This window comes from Macaca thibetana, chromosome 5 (genome assembly GCF_024542745.1).
Source record: "Macaca thibetana thibetana isolate TM-01 chromosome 5, ASM2454274v1, whole genome shotgun sequence".
Taxonomy (NCBI): domain Eukaryota; kingdom Metazoa; phylum Chordata; class Mammalia; order Primates; family Cercopithecidae; genus Macaca; species Macaca thibetana.
The window spans coordinates 42,914,744-42,935,191 of record NC_065582.1 but is presented as its reverse complement, the minus strand read 5'-3'; the positions used below and the strand labels follow the sequence as shown (position 1 = coordinate 42,935,191).

The 20,448-nt window shown below is 33.4% G+C and overlaps 1 protein-coding gene across 2 annotated transcripts in view; it reads right to left on the bottom strand.

The window, feature by feature from the left end:
• TTC29 (tetratricopeptide repeat domain 29) overlaps positions 1-20,448 on the bottom strand; it is a 262,482-nt gene that overhangs the window by 218,674 nt on the left and 23,360 nt on the right. For both annotated transcript variants that reach the window (XM_050789925.1, XM_050789926.1), the window contains 2 exons: positions 7,135-7,358; positions 1,645-1,830 (listed from right to left, as the gene is read on the bottom strand). In XM_050789925.1, the coding sequence (XP_050645882.1) occupies positions 1,645-1,830; positions 7,135-7,358 (410 nt within the window). The remainder of the gene's footprint in view (positions 1-1,644; positions 1,831-7,134; positions 7,359-20,448) is intronic.

Genomic DNA, 20,448 nt, shown 5'->3' with positions numbered 1-20,448 from the left:
CTCCTTTCCTTGCCCTCCATGTACAGAAGCTTAAGTCCAAGCTCTGACTGCTGGTGTGTCCCTATTCTACCTTCCCACTGTGGTTTCCCAGGGTGGGAGGAGGGGGGAGGATCACGAAAAATAACTAATGGGTACTGGGCTTAATACCTGGGTGATGAAATAATCTATACCACAAACCCCATGACACAAGTTTACCTATGTAACAAACCTGCAGATGTACCCCTGAACTTAAAATAAAAGTTAAAAAAATCATTTAACTATTCCAAAAAACAGCCCACACTTCCCACTGGATGCAGGTTGTCCCTCTTATCAGTTGCTCTAATTATGCTTTAGTGTATATTGTTCCCTTTTCACAGAATATATTCCTATTCATTTACAAGCCTAAATTCCACCCATCTTCCAAGTCCCTTGCCAGTCCCTCCTGATTGCATCGTGCCTTCCTTGAATCTAGTCTGCATGACATCTCACCTCCCTAAGTTGTTCTAATACTCCCTATGTCTAGCACGCATGATGGCTTCTGACCATGTTCAGGCACCTCATGAGCTTTGGCTACAATCACATGAACTGCAACTTCCTGAAGCACTTTCAAAGTCCTATGCAGTCCTAGGCACAAAATAATAAATATTTTTAAAATTGAGCAGTTTCACCAAAGTCAAAACTTTTATGCAAAACGAGATAGTGTTTTGACGGAAGAAATGGCATTATCCAAGATCAAATCTTTTCATCTTTCCCTATATTTTCTTTGCATATTATCTGCACACTATTTTGCCATAAAGAATTTTCCATTCTTAAATTTCTATTTGCAATCCTTGATCGACCACTATACAAAATCTATTTCTGACAATTTTGTTGTTGTTTTAGATTTTGGCTTGTCTTAACATTATTAAGTATGAAGTTATTTTTAAATGAGTATTTCATTCAGGAATTATTTTAAAAATCATGATGAGGCCGGGTGCGGTGGCTCAAGCCTGTAATCCCAGCACTTTGGGAGGCCAAGACGGGCGGATCACGAGGTCAGGAGATCAAGACCATCCTGGCTAACACGGTGAAACCCCGTCTCTACTAAAAAAAAATACAAAAAGCTAGCCGGGGGTGGTGGCAGGCGCCTGTAGTCCCAGCTACTCAGGAGGCTGAGGCAGGAGAATGGGGTGGACCCGGGAGGTGGAGCTTGCAGTGAGCTGAGATCCGGCCACTGCACTCCAGCCTGGGCGACACAGCGAGACTCCGTCTCAAAAAAAAAAAAAAATGTCATGATGAGGTGGTATGTGAGTTACATAGATATTTCTTGGTTTTCATATAACGGGCATGGGGCAGTATGAAAATCATAAACTATAACTTTCACTCTTTCATCCTGTGTGTGGAGGGGTCAGGGAGGATGCTTTCTCTTAGTGAGGATGTTAACGGGTAGGAACTGTAGGTTGAGCACTCAGGCAGAAGCATGAGCAAGGGATTCTGCAAAAAATATTCTGTAAGGAATACTGAAGCTAGGTCCACAAGTCACATGGTTTTGTTTTTTGATCTCAATAATATACATGATTATGCTGAAATCTCAGGTCTTTTTCTCCACCACCATGTGCTTTTCGGTTGCGTGATCTCAGGATCCACCAAAACACACCCAAGGCATCCTGGCAAATGCCCACTCACCATCTTCCTCGTAGAGAAGACCCATATGCATGTGTGCCTCGGCTTCTTTCTTCCCACCGTCAATTTTGATCAGCTGAGCAATCTTAAAACATCGTTCATAGAAGTGGTTCCTTACCCATTTGTCTTCAGGGTTATTGAAGTAACAGGCCAGAGCATACAAGTTGTTATATACATCTTCGAAGGATTCTTCAAAGAGAGAAAAGCGCCATGAATGGCATTAGAAAGATGTTTCATGGCATATCCCTTAGAATGGCAAACCAGTATCATGACATTTATTTCCTACTTTTCCTTAAAGATGTGATTAACAATTTTAAAAATTGGGTCTAAAAGCAAAAATTAATTTATTTTAACTATTAATTTAATTACATTAATTAAGGGATGTGCAGATGAGTAAAGCAACAAAAGGCTCTCTGAAAACTTACAACATGTAGGAAATTCACACTATTTGGTTGAAACAGGAGGCTTTAAAATATAGGACAGAACAATACCTACTAGCAACGTGCTCAGCGCTTTTGGAAGAAAGGAGTATATGGTATCATTGAGCACTTTTCCCACTGGAGGTTTGAAAGTACTTAGAGATTCTAGAGATGGCAATGTTTCTCAGCCATGGCAAAAGATAATGTAAATGAAGAAAGCAGAATGGATATGAAAATACCAAGGTATTTCATATCATAAAAAATGTCACAGGCCTGATAGATACAACAAATGATGATCAGAATGACCCTATAGGCTCCATATGCTTTCAAGCAATGTTTCTAGCAATATTAATTTCTAGCAATGTTAAGAAAGAGAAGACTCCTATGCTTCTGTTTTCTATGGGTATTTTTTTTTGCTGGGAATGCATAAATACTAGTCGTTTTTATTCAGAAAGTTGTTGATTAAACTCTTCTAGGTTTTTTTTTTAAAGGGTATCTAACCTATATGTACATAAAAAGTGTGTCCATCAATTGTGAATCAGTCTTATAAACCCCACCTTGAACAAACATGTCTCTGTGTTAATAAATCATGCCTCAGTCCTGTAAACTCTATTCTAATGGTGAATATGAACAAATTAATAATATTTATGTCTTTTGTATTTATGCTGAAAGCATAGTTGTATTATAAAATGCAGTGGTCTCTGGGTTACCCTTCCAATAATTTTTTAAATAACAACCATTATCTATTAGAATTCACTGATATTAATTGTTCACTACTACCAGAGGAATCAACCCACATATTCCTGAAGAGATTACAATTATGAAAAATATTGCCCAGTAGGACACCTATAAGATTAGAACCAAAACTCAGAAAAAATTAAGCAGGTTGATTACAACAAAGGGTCATTTTGCAGAACTGTAAATAAGTCACCCCAATGTTTCAAAAGAAATTTCTAAAACCGATTCTATTCCTTTACATATACTATTTCAAAATTCTTTAAAATGGAAACTAAGATTTATATGAAAATAAATTTAATAACTAGAAAACAAAATAAAAAGGTCTCCCTATCCTGGAAGTTGCTGGGGATTCTGGAGAGCCATTCTGCTTTTCGAGGGCACTCACACTAGGTGACAGCTCAGGTGAAAAGTAGATAACCTAAGTTATTTATTTGATGCAAATACTCCCACCTCAGAACTATTTCTGGGCTTTGTCTTTCCATTATGAACTTCCTACATAATGTGAATACAACAGTAAAGTCTGTTTTGTAATATTTCATATTCTTGGTTATATTTACTGATTAGAGAGTTATTGCTTTTAGAAGCCAGCAAGTAAAACATTTGGTATTTTCCACTTTAATAAAAAGTATATATATAATTAAAAATATATGTAGTCCTGAAACAATTTTTTTATATTTTAGTAATTAAACCTTAATGTAAAAATATTTGCAACATTTCATAAGGTTTTTATTTTATTTTTTTTTTAGGAATGAGTTAGATAAGCTACCAAGATTACATATTTAAAGACTACTTGTCAGCTAAGCTATTTTTCTATGAAAAAAATGGATGGTTTTCCAGAATCTTAAATATAAAAGAATATATTAAAGTTTCAAATCTTTGGGCACTCCAAATACATGTCCTGTGCCCTTTACAAAGGCTACAAGTAGCCTTCTCTCCTTGCTTGTAGACAACTTCCTTGAATTGTCAGCAGGTATACTCAGAAGATAAAAATCAATTTTATTGTGGGTTTCTTATGCTCTTTAAAAAGACGATTCTACAATAAAATAAATTTGGGAAACATTTTTGCTAATTTCCTTTTTCAGTAAACCACACAATAAACATCAGCATGCTAAATGCTCTGATTAGTCCTGCAATACATCAACCTGCTTAACCTCAGTGTTAGTTCACCTGGTATTTCTCAAGCTTATTTTGCCAGAAAATTGTTTTGTTTTGCTTTACATCAAATCTGTAAATATCTGTGGAATTTTGCTTTAGTAGAACATAATTTGTGTATCTTAAACAAACATTATTAGAAAAAAATTGCTGCTCAACCCTTAATAAATTTAAAAGTCAAGTGTAAATAATGTTTGAATTATCTATTGATTCTCTTACCCATTACCATTATTGTCATCTCTTCCCTAACCCCATGGGACATAAGGCTCAAATCAGATGTCACAGATGGCACAGCAATGATTCATGACAATGGATAATATTTTAAAAATGTATCAAGGACAAAGAGACACTTTAACAAATGGAAAATAACCCCAAAAGAAATGAATGACTTACTTTAAACACACCTTTGCTATAAAACAGCAAGTGATGTTTTGTAAAGTAATTTAAATAACTCTAGGTTACTGCTTTGTAAGTCTCAAGAGACAGAACTGACCTGAGATGACTATTGTTAGTGCCATAGCTTTGATTAAATGAACTTCACTGTGACCCTAGAGTGATGGTCCTTCCAATGAGAAGCAACGAGAATGCTCAGTTATACGCTATCTCAGGAAAATTGTCTCCAACCCCACAACCATATGGAATGGAACTTTAAGATACTATTAACATTTCTATATTCTAGGCATACATATACATTTTAAGATTTAGGATTCATTCAAGTTAATAAGAGTGAATGTGCATATCTCATTTTCTGGTACGTTCCTAATTCAAACCACAATTTTCCTCCAGTAAAGTTCATGTGTTGAATGTGGAAAAAAAATTATAACATTTTTTGAAAGAAGGCCACACAAATGTTTACATGTCCTTCAGCTGAAGTTTTTCCAGTAATACTTTTGTAATAATTTTAATTTTCTATATTTCAACCAGACAAAAGTCACTGAATTTTGCGGGAGATAATCCTACAGAAGAGACATTGGCTATTATAACGTTGGACTTTGGGCCAGGTGCAGTGGCTCACACCTGTAATCCCAGCACTTTGGGAGACTAAGATAGGTGGATCACTTGAGGTCAGGAGTTCGAGACCAGCCTGGCCAACATGGTGAATCACCGTCTCTACTAAAAATACAAAAATTAACTTGGCATGGTGGTTTGTGCCTGTAGTCTCAGCTACTCGGGAGGCTGAAGCAGGAAAATCACTTGAACCTGGAAGGTGGAGGTTGCAGTGAGCTGAGATGGCACCACTGCACTCCAGCCTGATTGACAGAGCAAGAGTCTGTCTCAAAACAAAACAAAAAGTTGGACTTTGTTAACTTTTGGATTGGAGAAACATTTTTACTTAAACATATAGTAACTTTTCTTTAAGAAATATTATAAATTAAAATCTTTTCTACCCTGAAATAGACTATGTGGCATTTTAGGTTCTTTATAAATTTGAAAAAGCTTTCTGACAAGCTGGCTCACATCTATGACACCTTATGACAAGTGACATATTTAGCTTATATTTACACTATCTCCAATGAAAGCCTTGATTTAAACAGTGAATATGATAAAATTAAACTGAATAAAAAAGCTAATGAACAAATATTATCTTAATTAGTTCTACTTTCAGTTTTAATATCACTTCAGAATTTTGGGCTAATACTAGAATGTAGGTTGTTTAATTTTGTTTGTTTTGTTTTGAGATGGAGTCTCACTCTTGTCACCCAGGCTGGAGCGCAGTGGCGTGATCTCAGCTCACTGTGACCTTTGTCTCTCAGGTTCAAGCAATTCTCCTGCCTCAACCTTCTGAGTAGCTGGGATTATAGGCGTCTGCCACCATGCCCGGCTAAATTTTTTGTATTATTAGTAGAGATGGGGTTTCACCATGTTGGCCAGGCTGGTCTCGAACTCCTGACCTCAGGTGATCCACCCGCCTCGGCCTCCCAAAGTGCTGGAATTACAGGGGTGAGCCACCAAGCCCAGCCAAAATGGAGGTTTTTCACAGTAGCACTTTTTATTTACAAAAGTTAATTTCTTGAGAAATTATTATAAATCATATTTTAAAGTTCACCAAAATACTTTTTTTCACATCCATCCTGCAATGAAACCCTTTTCATAATATAAATAACCACCTCCTAGCGCGCTCCTGCCACACACACACCCTAGTTCATTTGTTTTGTTCACATTTTTGTGTGTCTCATATTCATAAGTCAGGTCAAAACCTGATGGGAAATATGTATTGGCTCCAACATATAGAGACTCTTCTAATGTTGTTTACATGACTCCATAAATTTTCTCCATGGTACCATTGGGTAACAAAAAGTTGCTAATACTCTATTTTCTGATAGAAAAGCCTGAAATGACTTGTAGACATTGTCAGGTTGAGGCCTGAGTTTTTCTTGTTGAATCCTGTGGTATTTTCCCCAAAAAACGTGGAGAAAAGAATAATTTAGAATACCAAATTTACATGCCAAATTCTAGGATTTCCTTTTTATCTTTGATTATGGATGACTAGTTAAAATGACCCGTTCCTAATATGTAACTAAGAAATATTTATGACAACAATATCAGTAAAATTAGTGTAGAGATGAAAATATTTACTACTTGGAATATACATTAACTTTCTGGAAAATTTTAAAATTCAAAAAATTTATTAGAAATGATATCATGGAAAATATCAAATTAACAATTTTATTTGCAATTGTGAATTGCAGGTTTTTTTAATGTCTTTTTACTATTTACAAAGATAAATTCTCCAATTCAAATCAGTAGGACTTCTTGACCCAAACTTCAAAGTCCACTATCTAAACTTAGGAAAATCAGTGTGATTTTCAAGTTATAGTACTCTATGAAAATATCTCCTCTGTGAAAGTCAATGTTCAGATTACATATACAGAAAAGCTGTAGAAAGGTTTAAATCTAATGATAGGAACTATGTTACTTCATGGGGAAGTTCTGGAAATGTTATTAGGTGCTATGTGTTGTCTTCCTGGCTCGGAAGGACATCACCAGGATGATCTCGTGTCTGGGCAGCCTCGTGATCCAATATTCCCTATTCTTAATTCCATAAAGATGCTTGATTGACTGGGTTGAAGTGTGTTAAGTTGTCTTAATGTTTCAAATTCATACATGAAACAATCTGGAATCTTCCCCCAGGAGCTCGCTGTTCTGACTCCTTCTGTGCTCTGCCCACAGTCCCACCACTTACTTTTTCTCTCAGCGTCCTCAGCCCTGGTCAGGTAATGGTAGAAGTAATCCAGTTTATCAGGCTGCTCCTCCAGGGGCTTCTGCAGCCAGAAGAGGGACCTGACTCTCGCAGCCTCCCTCAGGGCATCCCACTGCTCCATCAGAGCGAAGAGCTCCGTGAAGGACTTATGATAACCATCTCGCAGCATGTCCACACAGATGTTCTTCTTGTAGGAGTTCCTATAACTGGGAATATGAATCAGAACACTCACAGATTTATGTTAATCCTTTCAGTCTGCATGGTGTTTTAATTCTCTAATAATTTAAGGTTGAATCATGTTGCCTTTTTTCCCACAGTGAAAGCACTGAAAACTATCAAAAGATCTTTGCCTCAAACACTTATAATTGAACAATTTCTGTTTAATGAAAGATGCTAGGAGCTATCTAAATACAGTAATTTTAATGAAATTACATTATAAACATATCAGTTCCAGAGATGAGCTCCATTTGATAAGGACAAATAAGCTAGTTGACTGATGAATATTCAAAAATACTTGATACATCAGCCTCCCACCAAAAAAAAAAAAAAACCCCAACAAGTCAAGCAAAAACAAAAATTGCCATTTAATATCAAAACAATATTCTCTCTATATTAGTAGTTTCACTGTATGTTACAGAAGTTCATCATTCTTTCATTCATGCAGAAAATATTTATTGAATTCTATTACTAACTATATATTTTCAAATTATTTTCAGTTAGAATTAAGTTAATGATTAATAATTCTATTCTAACTTCAATAATCAAATGCAAGAAGATAAAGTGACAAACAAATATTCCTTTTAGTCATGCGACAAATAGGTTCTGAGTTTCCTACTAAGTACCAGGCACTGTTCTAAACCAAATAGATTCCATGCCCTTGTGACGCTTGCATTCTAAGGGCAGAACATGACTAACAAATAAGTAAGCAAATGAGAATAATTTCAAATGATGAAAATTTCTAGAAAGGAAATAAACAGAATTGTGAGGTGATAGCTGTGTAGTGGCTATTATTCCATTAAAAGAACAATTAGATGCCAAAAGATATAGCTTTATACTAATTATGTTATATTCTTTTAAAAAAATAGGACAAAAGACCTGATGTGATACTACTGGCAACAAAAATTCACCGTGGAGTGGAAACAGCCCAGATCACCAAGATTGAGCCCAGTTTTGCCTCACCTCCCTAGGTCTCCAGTCTTCTCATCTCTAAGCTGTGTATACTAGTATATGCTACGTACACCATGGAATTCCTCTAGGAACCAAATGAAATTAGGTATGTGAGAATACTCTGGGAACTGTGAAATCTCACTGCTGCTTCTCAATTCCTCATTATGCACTAGATTCACCTACAGAGTTCAAAAAACAAACAAATAACAAAACAAAACAAAACAATGACTAGACTTGCATCTGCCAAGAATTTCTTATCCAGTGAATCAGCTTAGGTAGAGAACAAACAAATAAGAAGTGGCAAGCAGGAGAGTGGTAAGACAGGAAGTTTAGAAAAAAGGCAGGTCCCAGATCATGAAGAGACCTTACGGTAAAAACAACAGTGAGAAGTCTGGACTGCAAGCTAGCAGGGAGGTAGAGCTATTGGAGATCAGAGTCAGGGAACCGACATGACAAGACTGCATTTTACAAAAGTCATCTAGAAGAAGTGTCCCAGTTGAACTGCAACCTTCCCCTATCTGGCAGTCAGGTTGTTACAGAATTAGTCCATAAAGAGAATAAAGAGACCACATGGATCCTAGGTCAAAAGATCAAAAGCCAACATTTAGCATGAGAATAAGATATATTTGAAATGGGGAAGAGAAAAGGAATAGTGGTTGTTACTTATTCCTGTCCTCCAATTGCGATAGAGGAGGAGAGTATGGAGAAAGGCAGCGAGATGCTTGGAGGGCCATGTTCTCTTTCTCTTCCTCACTCCAGTCAAATGGAGGAGCTCAGAGAGTAAAAAAGTCAATATCCTATGAAATGCAGTGGGAGTCAAGAGTAGAAAACACTCATATCCTTCTTCCCATCTAGGGTTCTTGAAGGCAGGGAGGACTACCAACATCCCTCTTCCCACCTCCCCATACACAAGGGCATGCAAAGGCAGCAAAAGTCACTGCATAGCATTTCTAGGCAGAGGACGACAAGGATCATCCCTGTAATTGCCCACAGCCCTGAATGGTATAGGAGAAGGGACTTAATATTCCAGTGGGCTCCATGCGTGGCCCAGAAGTTACTGGGAGGAGAGGGCTGATATGTCTGTCACAATGTCATCTGGCCATAGCAAGGAGATGTATGCTAACAACTGTTCGTGGGCTGCCCACTGCGGACTGACGTAAGACACAGCTAAAACTGAAATGAGAAGTACTGGGGCACTCCTGAAGGGTTCAGGTCAGCATATTTCCAGAGCTGATAGAACAAAGACAGATCAAGTACATCAGAGATTGACACATGTAAAGGACCTCATAAGCTAGGAATGCATTCAGCTAGTAAGTAAAAGAAACTTGTCTCACAGTGCTGTGAAAAATGGAGGTTTCTAATTTTCTTGCCTAAAGGCAGGCAGCTGAGGGCCTTGGTTCAGTGGCCTGGCAAGTTCAAGGCCATGTCTCTGGGGTTATCTTGACTTTCCCTCCTTCTGGTCCCTTACTGGTTGCTACAGGGCTTGCTACAGCTTCAGACATGATGTCCACTTTCAAGACAGGAAGAAAAGGGAAAGTGGGGTGGCACTGGCAGCCCTTATGGGAAAAACAAAACATTCCTGCAACCACTAGCAGATTTCTACTTGTTTATTGGCCAGAACCCTGTCACGGCCCCACTCCTCAACTTGGTGCCAGGAGTCTGGAAAAACAAATATGCTGCCTGCTCTTGGGCATGTTGCTGCCCACAAACAAAACTAGAGTTATGTCTGCAAAGACAGAGGAAGGAGTGGATACTGGACAGACAAATGCAGTGACAATTACAAAGTCCTAGAAGTCAGGGGTGTCCAGTCTTTTGGCTTCTATGGGTCACATTGGAAGAAGAATTGCCTTGGGCCACACATAAAATACACTAAAACTAACAATAGCTGATGAGCTTAAAAAAATCATTTAAAAATCTCATAACCTTTTTAAGAAAGTTTATGAATTTGTGTTAGGCCACATTCAAAGCCATCCTGGGCTGTCTGTGGCCCACGGGCACTGGGTTGGACAAGATTGTTCCAGGTCAAGATCTGAAAATAAATGCTGTTACCCCAGGGAGTTACCAGATAAATTGTAGGAGGCCCAGATAAGTTTTAACATCAGATAAACAATGAATGATTTTTTTTTATTAGCAGTATGTCCCAAATATTGCATAGAACATACTTATTCTAAAAAGAGTTTCTTGTTTTTGAAACTCAGACTGAACTGTATGCTCTGTATTTCTATTTGCTAAATCTAGTAACTCTCGTCCCCTGAAGCCCCCAGTAGTGCAATGCTGTTTCTGTGTAGGAAAATAGGGTGAGGGGAAGAAGTTTTAGAATCTTGAACAACTTGAGAAACTGCCGAATTGGACTGACTTTACCTGAGAGTGACAAGATTGGATTTTTACACTAGGGAGGATCAAGGCTCAGGGCCAGGAATTAAAATTAAGTTATAAAAAAATAAAGACTTTCAATTTAGCATTCTCAAGTCTGTGAGTCAGAAATTCACACCTGATCCAAGAGAAGCAAGGGGGGAAGGATAAAACCAGGAGCAGGAAGAACGGATGGGAGACTGGTGGTCACGGAAAGGAGAGGTGCTGGGGGTGGAACCAGGGTAAAGCTGGAGGGATGGAAAGAAGTAGGTGAATTCAAAACATTTTAAGGAGACAAAAATATGGATTACTTGGTGATTCAAAGATATATCAAGGGTGAAGGAAAGGGAGGAGCAAGGGTAACAACCAGGTTTGGGGATTGGGTAATGGGTAATTAGTAATTTGCTAAAGAGGGGAACACGAAAGGATGAACAGGTTTGGGGAAAGAAAATGAGTTAAGGTTCAGATAACTGGAGTTTCAGGAGCCTGAGGGGACCTCCACGTGTTACCCCAGAAGGCAGTTTGGGGGGTGACATAGGAGGCCTGAGAGGACAAGGGGCTGGAATCTTGACTCACACAAGCAATGCCACCTTTGTATGGGTATGCATTGGTGGCCGGCCAGTCTTCCGGAGTGAAGAAAACATTTGGGGGCAAAAATGAAGAAAATTATAAATAGATAAAAATTTAAACATTGACCATAAATGATACAAATAAATGCTAGATAGGGCAGTTAGAAGGCCATCTCAGTTCTAATCCCAACAGGGTCAGAAATCCAGAAAAATCACTCTCTGGGCCTCATTCCTCCACCCCCGGAAGATGAAGGTGCTTTTGCTGGATTTGGTCCACCCAGCATCTAGCTCCACGTCCAAAGGAGGCACACTCTAAAAGTATTTCAGAAATAACCTTCCCCACATTGTGTGTAGTCTTGGTGGCATGGAAATTCAGGGACTCCCTAGCCAAAGAGTGGGTTATTGACCCAAATTAGGCCAACTGGTCTCTCTCCCAAAATTCTGAAACCTGAGGCAAGCAACACAAAGGTGTAGGAGGTTGCTGGCGCTCAATCAATTCTGGCAGAATTTTGACAAGATTGTCTCATAGTTCCTGCTACCTATATCCATTCGAGAGGGCCGGGTCTGGTCTTTTTCTTCTGATCTGGGTTCTCCTCTAAATTCCACTACATCCTTTCAATAAAATCATTTTCACTTGATTTAGTCAGAATCCATTTCTGCTGTCTGTGACCAAAGAACACTAAGTGATTCAGAAGGGATTGGACAATCATTATTTCCACACCATCTTTCAGCCTCAAACATCTATGATATATAACTAATATCAATTTTTAAAATTTCCAGTACATTTTTTTAAAAGATCATTCTTTACAGGTGATGTTACAAATAGAAATGTATTTAAATATGCATATAGAACTATGCTGGTATCGTCTCTACTTTTTACACACATGCACACATACCTATGCATACTAATATGCTATTGTTTAAGCCTCATTGTTAACATTTGAGAGCAAGAAAGGACAATTATAGTGGTTTAATAATTGGTTCCTATCTAAACCTTCATAGTTAATGCGAATTATTTCTTTTAACCAGAAAATCTTCATTTGTTAAAATAAATTGGCTATCTAAAAAAAAGGAATGTCAATCTCTACCATTATATTTGAATTTCTCAGGTTTTAAATTTCGTAACAGAGAACCATAGCCAAAGTTCACTTGCTGTATGAAAGAATTGTTTTAAACACAAATAGAAATATAAACAAAACTCAGTTTTATTTGTTTAATCGTTATTTCATTTGGCCATAAACTTTTTAGCCTTTGGTTTCATTTACACATTAAAAAACTTTTATGAATATTAGTCTAAATTAAAAGATGCTGTTTTTAAGCATCAGAAAAAGAAAAATCTTCTTGAACTGATGCCACGATACTGGATGAAAATAGAGAACTCTGGTAAAATTTATGGAGAGATTTAATATTATAAAATATGAGGAGAGTTCATCTGACAGGAAAAAAATGTGCCATTCACAGAAGCAAAATCGTGGACATGCTGAATGTATCCTAAGGAAGATCTTTGACACTGCAGATACCTGGGGCTGCAATGGGATAAGGGATGCAGCTTGAGAACGCATTTGAGAATGAAATTAAGTAGTCAAGCATTTCATATAGGCTTTATTGCCATTTAAGGGTATTATTCATTCAATGGAGATGCTGTTAACTGTTCTGAATTCACATCAACATCTCCCTTAAAAAATGCAGAGATAAAAAAAATCTAGAAACTGACAGAAAGCAGAGCTGAACAATATGGCATAACTCCACAGCAGGTGAATGTTAGAGATGCTGGGAAATGGATAATTTACTGAAAAACAGCCATGGAGATATTACAGTGTTTTAAAATTCTGCCTTAAACTATTTTGAATAGCTACTATTTATAGAGCACCCACAATGTGTCAGGCACTGTGTAGACATCATTTCTAACTGGCACAATAACTGTATAAAGTACTACTTCAATTTTTACAAATTAAAAAACCTGTCTTCAGTGAGGTTGTGAATTGCCCAAAGCCATACAAGTTATTAATAGTAAATGGCAGAGTTAGAATTCACATCCAGCTCCCTCTGGTTGAAAATTGTGAATTCTTCCCATTTCCTTCCATTGCTTCCTATTATATCATGTATTGTTGCTTTTTCTTCTTCTCCTCCTCCTCCACACAACGTTCTGTTTATTTGCATTGATTAGGAATTTGATATTATTTGACAATTATGATACAACCTTTCAATCGGAAAGCCATTCTCTTTTTCCATGGCAATCCATGTTTAGGTTGGGTATTAGACAGAGATCAGTATCATTTTGTGACTCCCCCAGAGAATCCTTCCCTTTAACAGGAGACAGCAGACAGCCAGCAGCATCCAGGAAGAGCAAATTAAATAGATATGGTTCCCACTTGAGGGTGTAAAGTCTAACAGGAAAAACACTGACAAAGACAAACATTTGAAAGGATAAAAAGCATATACTCCTACAAATATAAAAAAGGTGAATAGATGCAATGAATAGAAATTACAATTTATTTTACTTTCTCTGTACCTAAACTAATACATCTAATAACTAATATAAAACCCCCTAAGTAGGTCTTTATATTAGTTATTAGGTGAATTTTTAAAATCAAAGACATTATCTTCTATTCAATTATATGACTGATTTAACATACTTTTGCATAGGATAAACTGAATTATGGAATCAACATGAAGCTTTACATTCAGTGAAATATTTCAAAAGCAGTTCAATAAAAAAATACTTTAAAACAAGATCATAAAATTTTCATTTAATCTGACAAAGATAAAGTCAAAAGATATGTAATATCTAATCAAAAGTCAGGATAATACTTTTATTTCATTAAGTTAATATTTAAAAGTCACAAGTGGGTTATCTATGTGTCAGTTATAACAGTTTTACATTCATATGGTAGGGATAAATGTTATTGGAATCACCTACGGGATAATTACATTGACTTAAATTAATACTTCAATAGCTTCAGTTAATATAATTTCCTTGGAATAAAGTGAATCACTATTCTTACCTATCTTTTTCAGTGTAGGTAGATATTATGTATACTGTAATTAGAATGAAAAAAGTCATTTCTTGACATACACACATACTAACTGATAAAAAGTGTATGAGTTGTTTATGTTTTATAGTTTTTGGTAAAAATGCTATTTTTTCCCAAAAGCTAACATAATAATAGAGCATTTTCCTAACCATATAAATGTATAAAGAGAGAGAAGTGAAAAAGACAAAAAATTTGACACTGTTTAAAACGACTTTTTGCTTTAAAGCCATATAGAATTACAATGAAAACTGAAAGCATTTTTCTTAATTTTACACACTTAGATTGTTCACAATTATTAGTCATAGTATTGATTAGTAATGATTAAGAATTGGACTACCAACAGCCATATATGTATTTTTTGTAAGAAACATTAGGGAGTTAAGATTTTTAGAATTCTTAATTTATTTTCCATGTACTTCAAAATATAGCAAGAAAGAAGTTTCAATATAAAAAGGTTTTTAAATTTAAAAGCTTTCCAATGAGTTGACTGGTCTCTGGGGGCATCTACTGGAAATTTAGCAAACTGCAGTTACATCATGTAAATTTGATAACTTTCATTATCCATCCTAATACAGATATTATTTTAATTGATATGCAAATAAGTTGACACTCAAAGAAGATAAATGTAAAGTTATGCATGGTATTCTATCTCATCCATCTGGAACAGCAAAACATGTAGCTGTCTATGAGATGAGTTAACAAAGATTCAACTGTTAAAAATGTAAATGGGGAGGTGGCATATCATAGATTAATAGTTTTCATAGCATCCAATTCTTATTTTTGGAAAAATTAGAAAAATATTTTATACTTAAACATTCACATATTTAATGAGAAACTTGTATTAATCCAAATAAAATACATATATAAAGCACTTTTAAATTATGATGAATTCTCTAAAACAAATTGTTTTGTATCCCATACATCCACCAATCATAAATAATATGAGTACTGCTTATTTTCTATATGATTTAATTTAATTATTATATGTTAACATCTCAAAGAGTAGAATTTATTATATTTGGATCAAAATAATCTTTCATTATAGTTAGTCATTACAACTAGAATTCATCATTAACATAAATATTGTTATTAATGTCTTCTAAACATTTCAGAACCTCCTTTAAGAGTATTGAACATATAATGAACACAATACAGTCACTTCAATGTATGTATAGTTTAATATATTTTAATTAAAAAGCTCTTTTTATAGTATTATCTCAGTTATGACTATCACTAATCATATAATAATTTTAATATCACAGCCATTATAATGATCTTGATTTTTTAATAGAATTTCTAAATCATATTCACTTTGAGATTAAAAATATAATTTGAAAGTATAAATATTGTGATATGCTTATATTGTACCATTATATATTTTATATACTACTATATATATCTAATTATATTATAAAAATTATATATTATTTACATGTATGAAATTATATATTATATAAATTTTATATTATTTATATAAATTATATTATAATATAATTTATGTTAAATTATATTATAATCTATATAAATTATATTATATATTATATTATATATAATATATTAAATATTATATTATTAATATTATATTAATATAATATATTATATATAATATTATATTATTAATATTATATAATATATAATATATATTATATAATATAAAAATCATATATTTCATTATTATTAATTATATTATTAATTTATTAAATTATATTAAATAATATAAAATATAAAATATTTTAAAATAAAATTGTATATGATTTATATAAAATGATATATAAAAATTATATAAAATTCTCCTTGTAAAGATTCAGATAACATTTTAGCTTCATTCCAAAGAAATCATCTAATGTAATATATTAATTTATAATTTTTCTAGAAATTTCTTAGAATTGCATACAAATAAATATGATTTCATCTTTTATATGAAGTGAAGAAATTAAGCAATATAAAAATATTACCAAAAAGTCAGAATATAAATATTAATATAGCATTCTGTTTCAGTTTTGATTTAGACTCAATTTTGGTAGATAGTCCAATTTAGCAATTTTAAATATATAAATAAAATCTGCCCCCCAGAACTTTTTATGGAATAGAATTTTTATGTGATTATAAAAACAGTTATGCGTTTACTAATTTGAACTTTAGAGGAAACTGTTACATATGCAAGTTTTGCTTTGTAGTTTTGGATTTCTTATCTATTAAGAATAAAGAAAAGCATAGTCAGACTTTCAACATTATTAAAGTATATATACAAATTGAAAAATGCTATTTTGAAAAAACTAACCTAAGTTCCAACTTTATTTAAAAAAAAAAACAGTAGGAATAAACTTTATCCTCTGGTATTTTGTAAATAGTACTATCACTAATATAACCCTTTCAACGAATAATAAAAATATCTAAACATTTGATCAGTAAAGATTCTCTCAATATCCTGATAAGAATTCAATTCAACATGGGTGATTATATTTTGGAAGTTATGAAATATTTGTGTAGAATGGGACAGAAATTATTTCACAGATTCTGTTTTGATAGAACTGATGTTTTGCATTAAAGGCAGTCACTTCATGTGAGATCAACAAATGTTTATAAACCAAACAGTATTTTCTTTGGTGATTAACAAATATCAGAGGAAATCATGCTTATTTAGCAAATAGTACAGGACTACAATCTTTACAATAACTTTAGATAATTTCCTTAATAACATAAAGGCATTTTTTTATGTGCCCACCTGCTCAAAGTGATTTATTCAAGTGATTCCCACTTAATCAAATATTTGAAGTACAGTAATTGTTATCAACTAGGAATGGATAAACTATTTATCAGTAAATAGAAAGTATTACCAAAATAGTTACCCACGGTAGCTGTCGCACAGCACTTTAGCATCATTCATTTTCTGTATCGAAAAACCTCAAACATACACATTTTTAAAACTTAAAAAAATTACTGTTTGTTTTAGAAACATTTGTTGATCTCACAAAAAGTAACTGCCTTTAATGAAAACTTCTTTAGTAGTTTGGTAAAAAAGGATAGGAAGAAAAGCTCCTTATATGAGGTTAATTACACATGCGAGTTTGATAAAAGTCTTATTACTTGCAAAATCCTTTGAGAAATTCAAACCTTATACAAAATAATTCGTGTAGAAAAATGTTAAGCCAAAGATTCCACATGGAAAGATATGAAATGAGCGTCATTGTTAAAGGATAATTTTTCAGGGACAGTATTTTCAAGCCAGGATTACAACACTTGACTCCAAACACCTTTGGCTAACTGCAGAAATCATGTGGATTCTTGTTCTTTTCTTTCAGATTACACTGTACTTCTCTACTATAGAAAAACCAGTTAAACCTAAGCTGAAAAATAAACCCTGGAAATAATCTTAGTTTTTAAATTGAGTTATAATGATACAAAATAAATTCAAGTGAGTAATACAATTCTGGTATATTCTGTATCCTAAAATAACAAGAAAAAACCATGAGGAAAGGAGGGAAACAAAAAATGAGCTTCATATCACAGGACTACAAAGAGTGGACTAAATATACATGTAAATTTCATCATGCTCACTCATCAAATGATCATTTTTGTCTAAATTAATATTTATAATTTATATTAACAAAAAACTCCACAGAATACGATATTCACTCTGTTGTGTTGTTCTTTTTAAAACCACCCATCTTCACACTGACACTCTGTTTTTTGAAACATAATTCTATGATACCCTCCACAATTTTTGAAATTTTGTTTGGAAAACTTTTTCTGAAATAACATCATTTAAAATTTTCTTTTAGCTTTCTATACAGCATTATAAATAAAAGAACTATCAACTTTCCATATACATTCAGGGAAATATCAAACTTTTAATAAAAATGAAAAGCTGGAGAATATAAAGAGCAAACTTAGTAAAAACAAGTTGCATTATAAAGAAAACTTCAGCTCACTGCATTTTTTTTACTAAAGTATGTCATACATTTTATCTTTGCAAGAGTTTGACGAGTTTTGCAAGTAAAATTCTGTTTCCTCTACACTTGCTAATAGTCATGAGAATCTGTAGTTTGCACCTTCCCATTAAAAATGTATTGTATTTTTTGAAATTATTCACCCCGCCTTTTATCCAGATCATGTCTTTGAAAGGAGGAAGTAGATAATAAATGGAATAATTCATGATTCCCCATTAAATATGAAACTTTCTTTTGCAGAGTTTAGAAAATGAAGTTCTACATAATGTACAAAAGTTGATTAGAACTTTTTTAACCTTTTCAAGAAAAAATCTTTCATATTAACTACATGAGGAGCTTTCTCTGAGAAAGGTAAAACAATCAATTCTTTACACCTATAGTTTTGTCATATATATTCTAATGTTGCTCCCTCTAAACATATATTTCCTTAAAATACTTTAAACATATTAAAAATAATGGCAAGAAGAATAGTATACATTGAGCTATAAACATGACCAGTTTTAAAGAGAAATATAACAGGTTTAACATACAAAGGGAAAAATCACATAAATTAAAAATGAAAACAAAACATTATTCATGCTCTTTTCAGTAATGTAATGGATGATAGTGTAAGGGTAAATAACAAAAACTGCATGTATATTTCTCTTACTATGGCATGTCTTCTAGTGAAGTAATGGTATTTTGTCATGAGAAAAAATATACACTTATAAAACTTCTCTTTTACAAATCAATCATTGGTATTCCGTCAACTACACTCTCTTGCATCCCTTTTTTGATAAAATTTTTTAAAAGAAACCAAATGATTCTTAGACTGATTCTGTTCTATATTTTTATATATAAAGATCCTATATTTCTTGGGTGAGAAATCTGTGTAATTTATCTTAAGAGAAATGTCAAGTTCTGACTACTGAAGAGCAGCGGTTGATCTCATTTCTTCTTTGGGTTTTTAAGTTTCTATGATAGAAACAGTTCCTCATTTGACTCAACATATTTTGATTTTCCCCTTATCTAAAAATAAAATTAGAATGTATTTCCCTATCAAACTTGAATGCTTAAAAGATGACTACCAAACTGTAAGTCATGTAAACAAATCTTTCATAGTATGTGCTTTTAATGACTGTTGCAAAGTAAGTGTGCACTGTGCACATGAACAGTGAAGCCAGGACTTTTCACAGACTATATGTATACAATAAACTTCCAGAACATAATAAAAACTAAATTAATAAAAACAAAAAGTCAATGGATCATTTTGATTCTTTCATCAGGAAACATCTGTATATAAAGATCTTGGTTTCCTGAATGTGATATTAATTTTATTGCAGCTATCTAAACATTTAGAAAATTACTAGTTATAACTAAGAATATAGAATTAGTAAATTAAAAAGTATATCAATAAGAACATTGCAATAACAAAAGAAAGTATTTGCAAGAAGATGAAATAAAAGAGCCTTGGATTTAAATTTTAAAAAAGTATAAAATAGATTAGTAGGTAGAGAACAAGAATATTTTTCTTTTGTATTCCCATAAAATAATGCAAATTCCAACAAAAAGAAAACTTGTATAATATTATTAGTATTAAACAAAATAGAATTCAGGCAGAAAACATTAAAGGAGTATAATAATATCAGATTTATAAATAGATTAATTTACTGAAAAATATAGCAGGTAGGAAACAATGCACCTAATAATATAGCTTAAAATACATAAAATTAACAGAAGAAAGAGAAGACATTTATTTTAATTTTTTTTCCAGAAACTTACAGATAAAGTAGAGGGAAAAGTATTTGAACAGTAATTGCCTAGCTTGATTGAAATAACAGCCTCACGCTAATATTTATATTCTGAGAGATTTTTATGTAGAGAACTATCTACCAAATTAAATAGAGAATATATACTTATTTTTCAAAAAAATAAATATTTATAAAATCTGGCCAAGTACTGGTCACACCAGGAATTTTGTAAATTCATACACTTACTACACATCCATGGATATACATCCATGACACACTTACTAAGCATGAGTGAAGATTTACTTCTCAATCCTGGATCCCCTACAAAAAAAAAAAAAAAAAAAAGCAAACACCAAAAACTATTCACCTGCAAATTTAGAAATACACTCCAAGTTTATTATTTGCTTAAATGTGAAACCAGTATGGAAATTTTCATATATTTAGAATGGAAAGAAAAAAGAAGTTATCATCATATTTAAAAAGGAAGCTATAG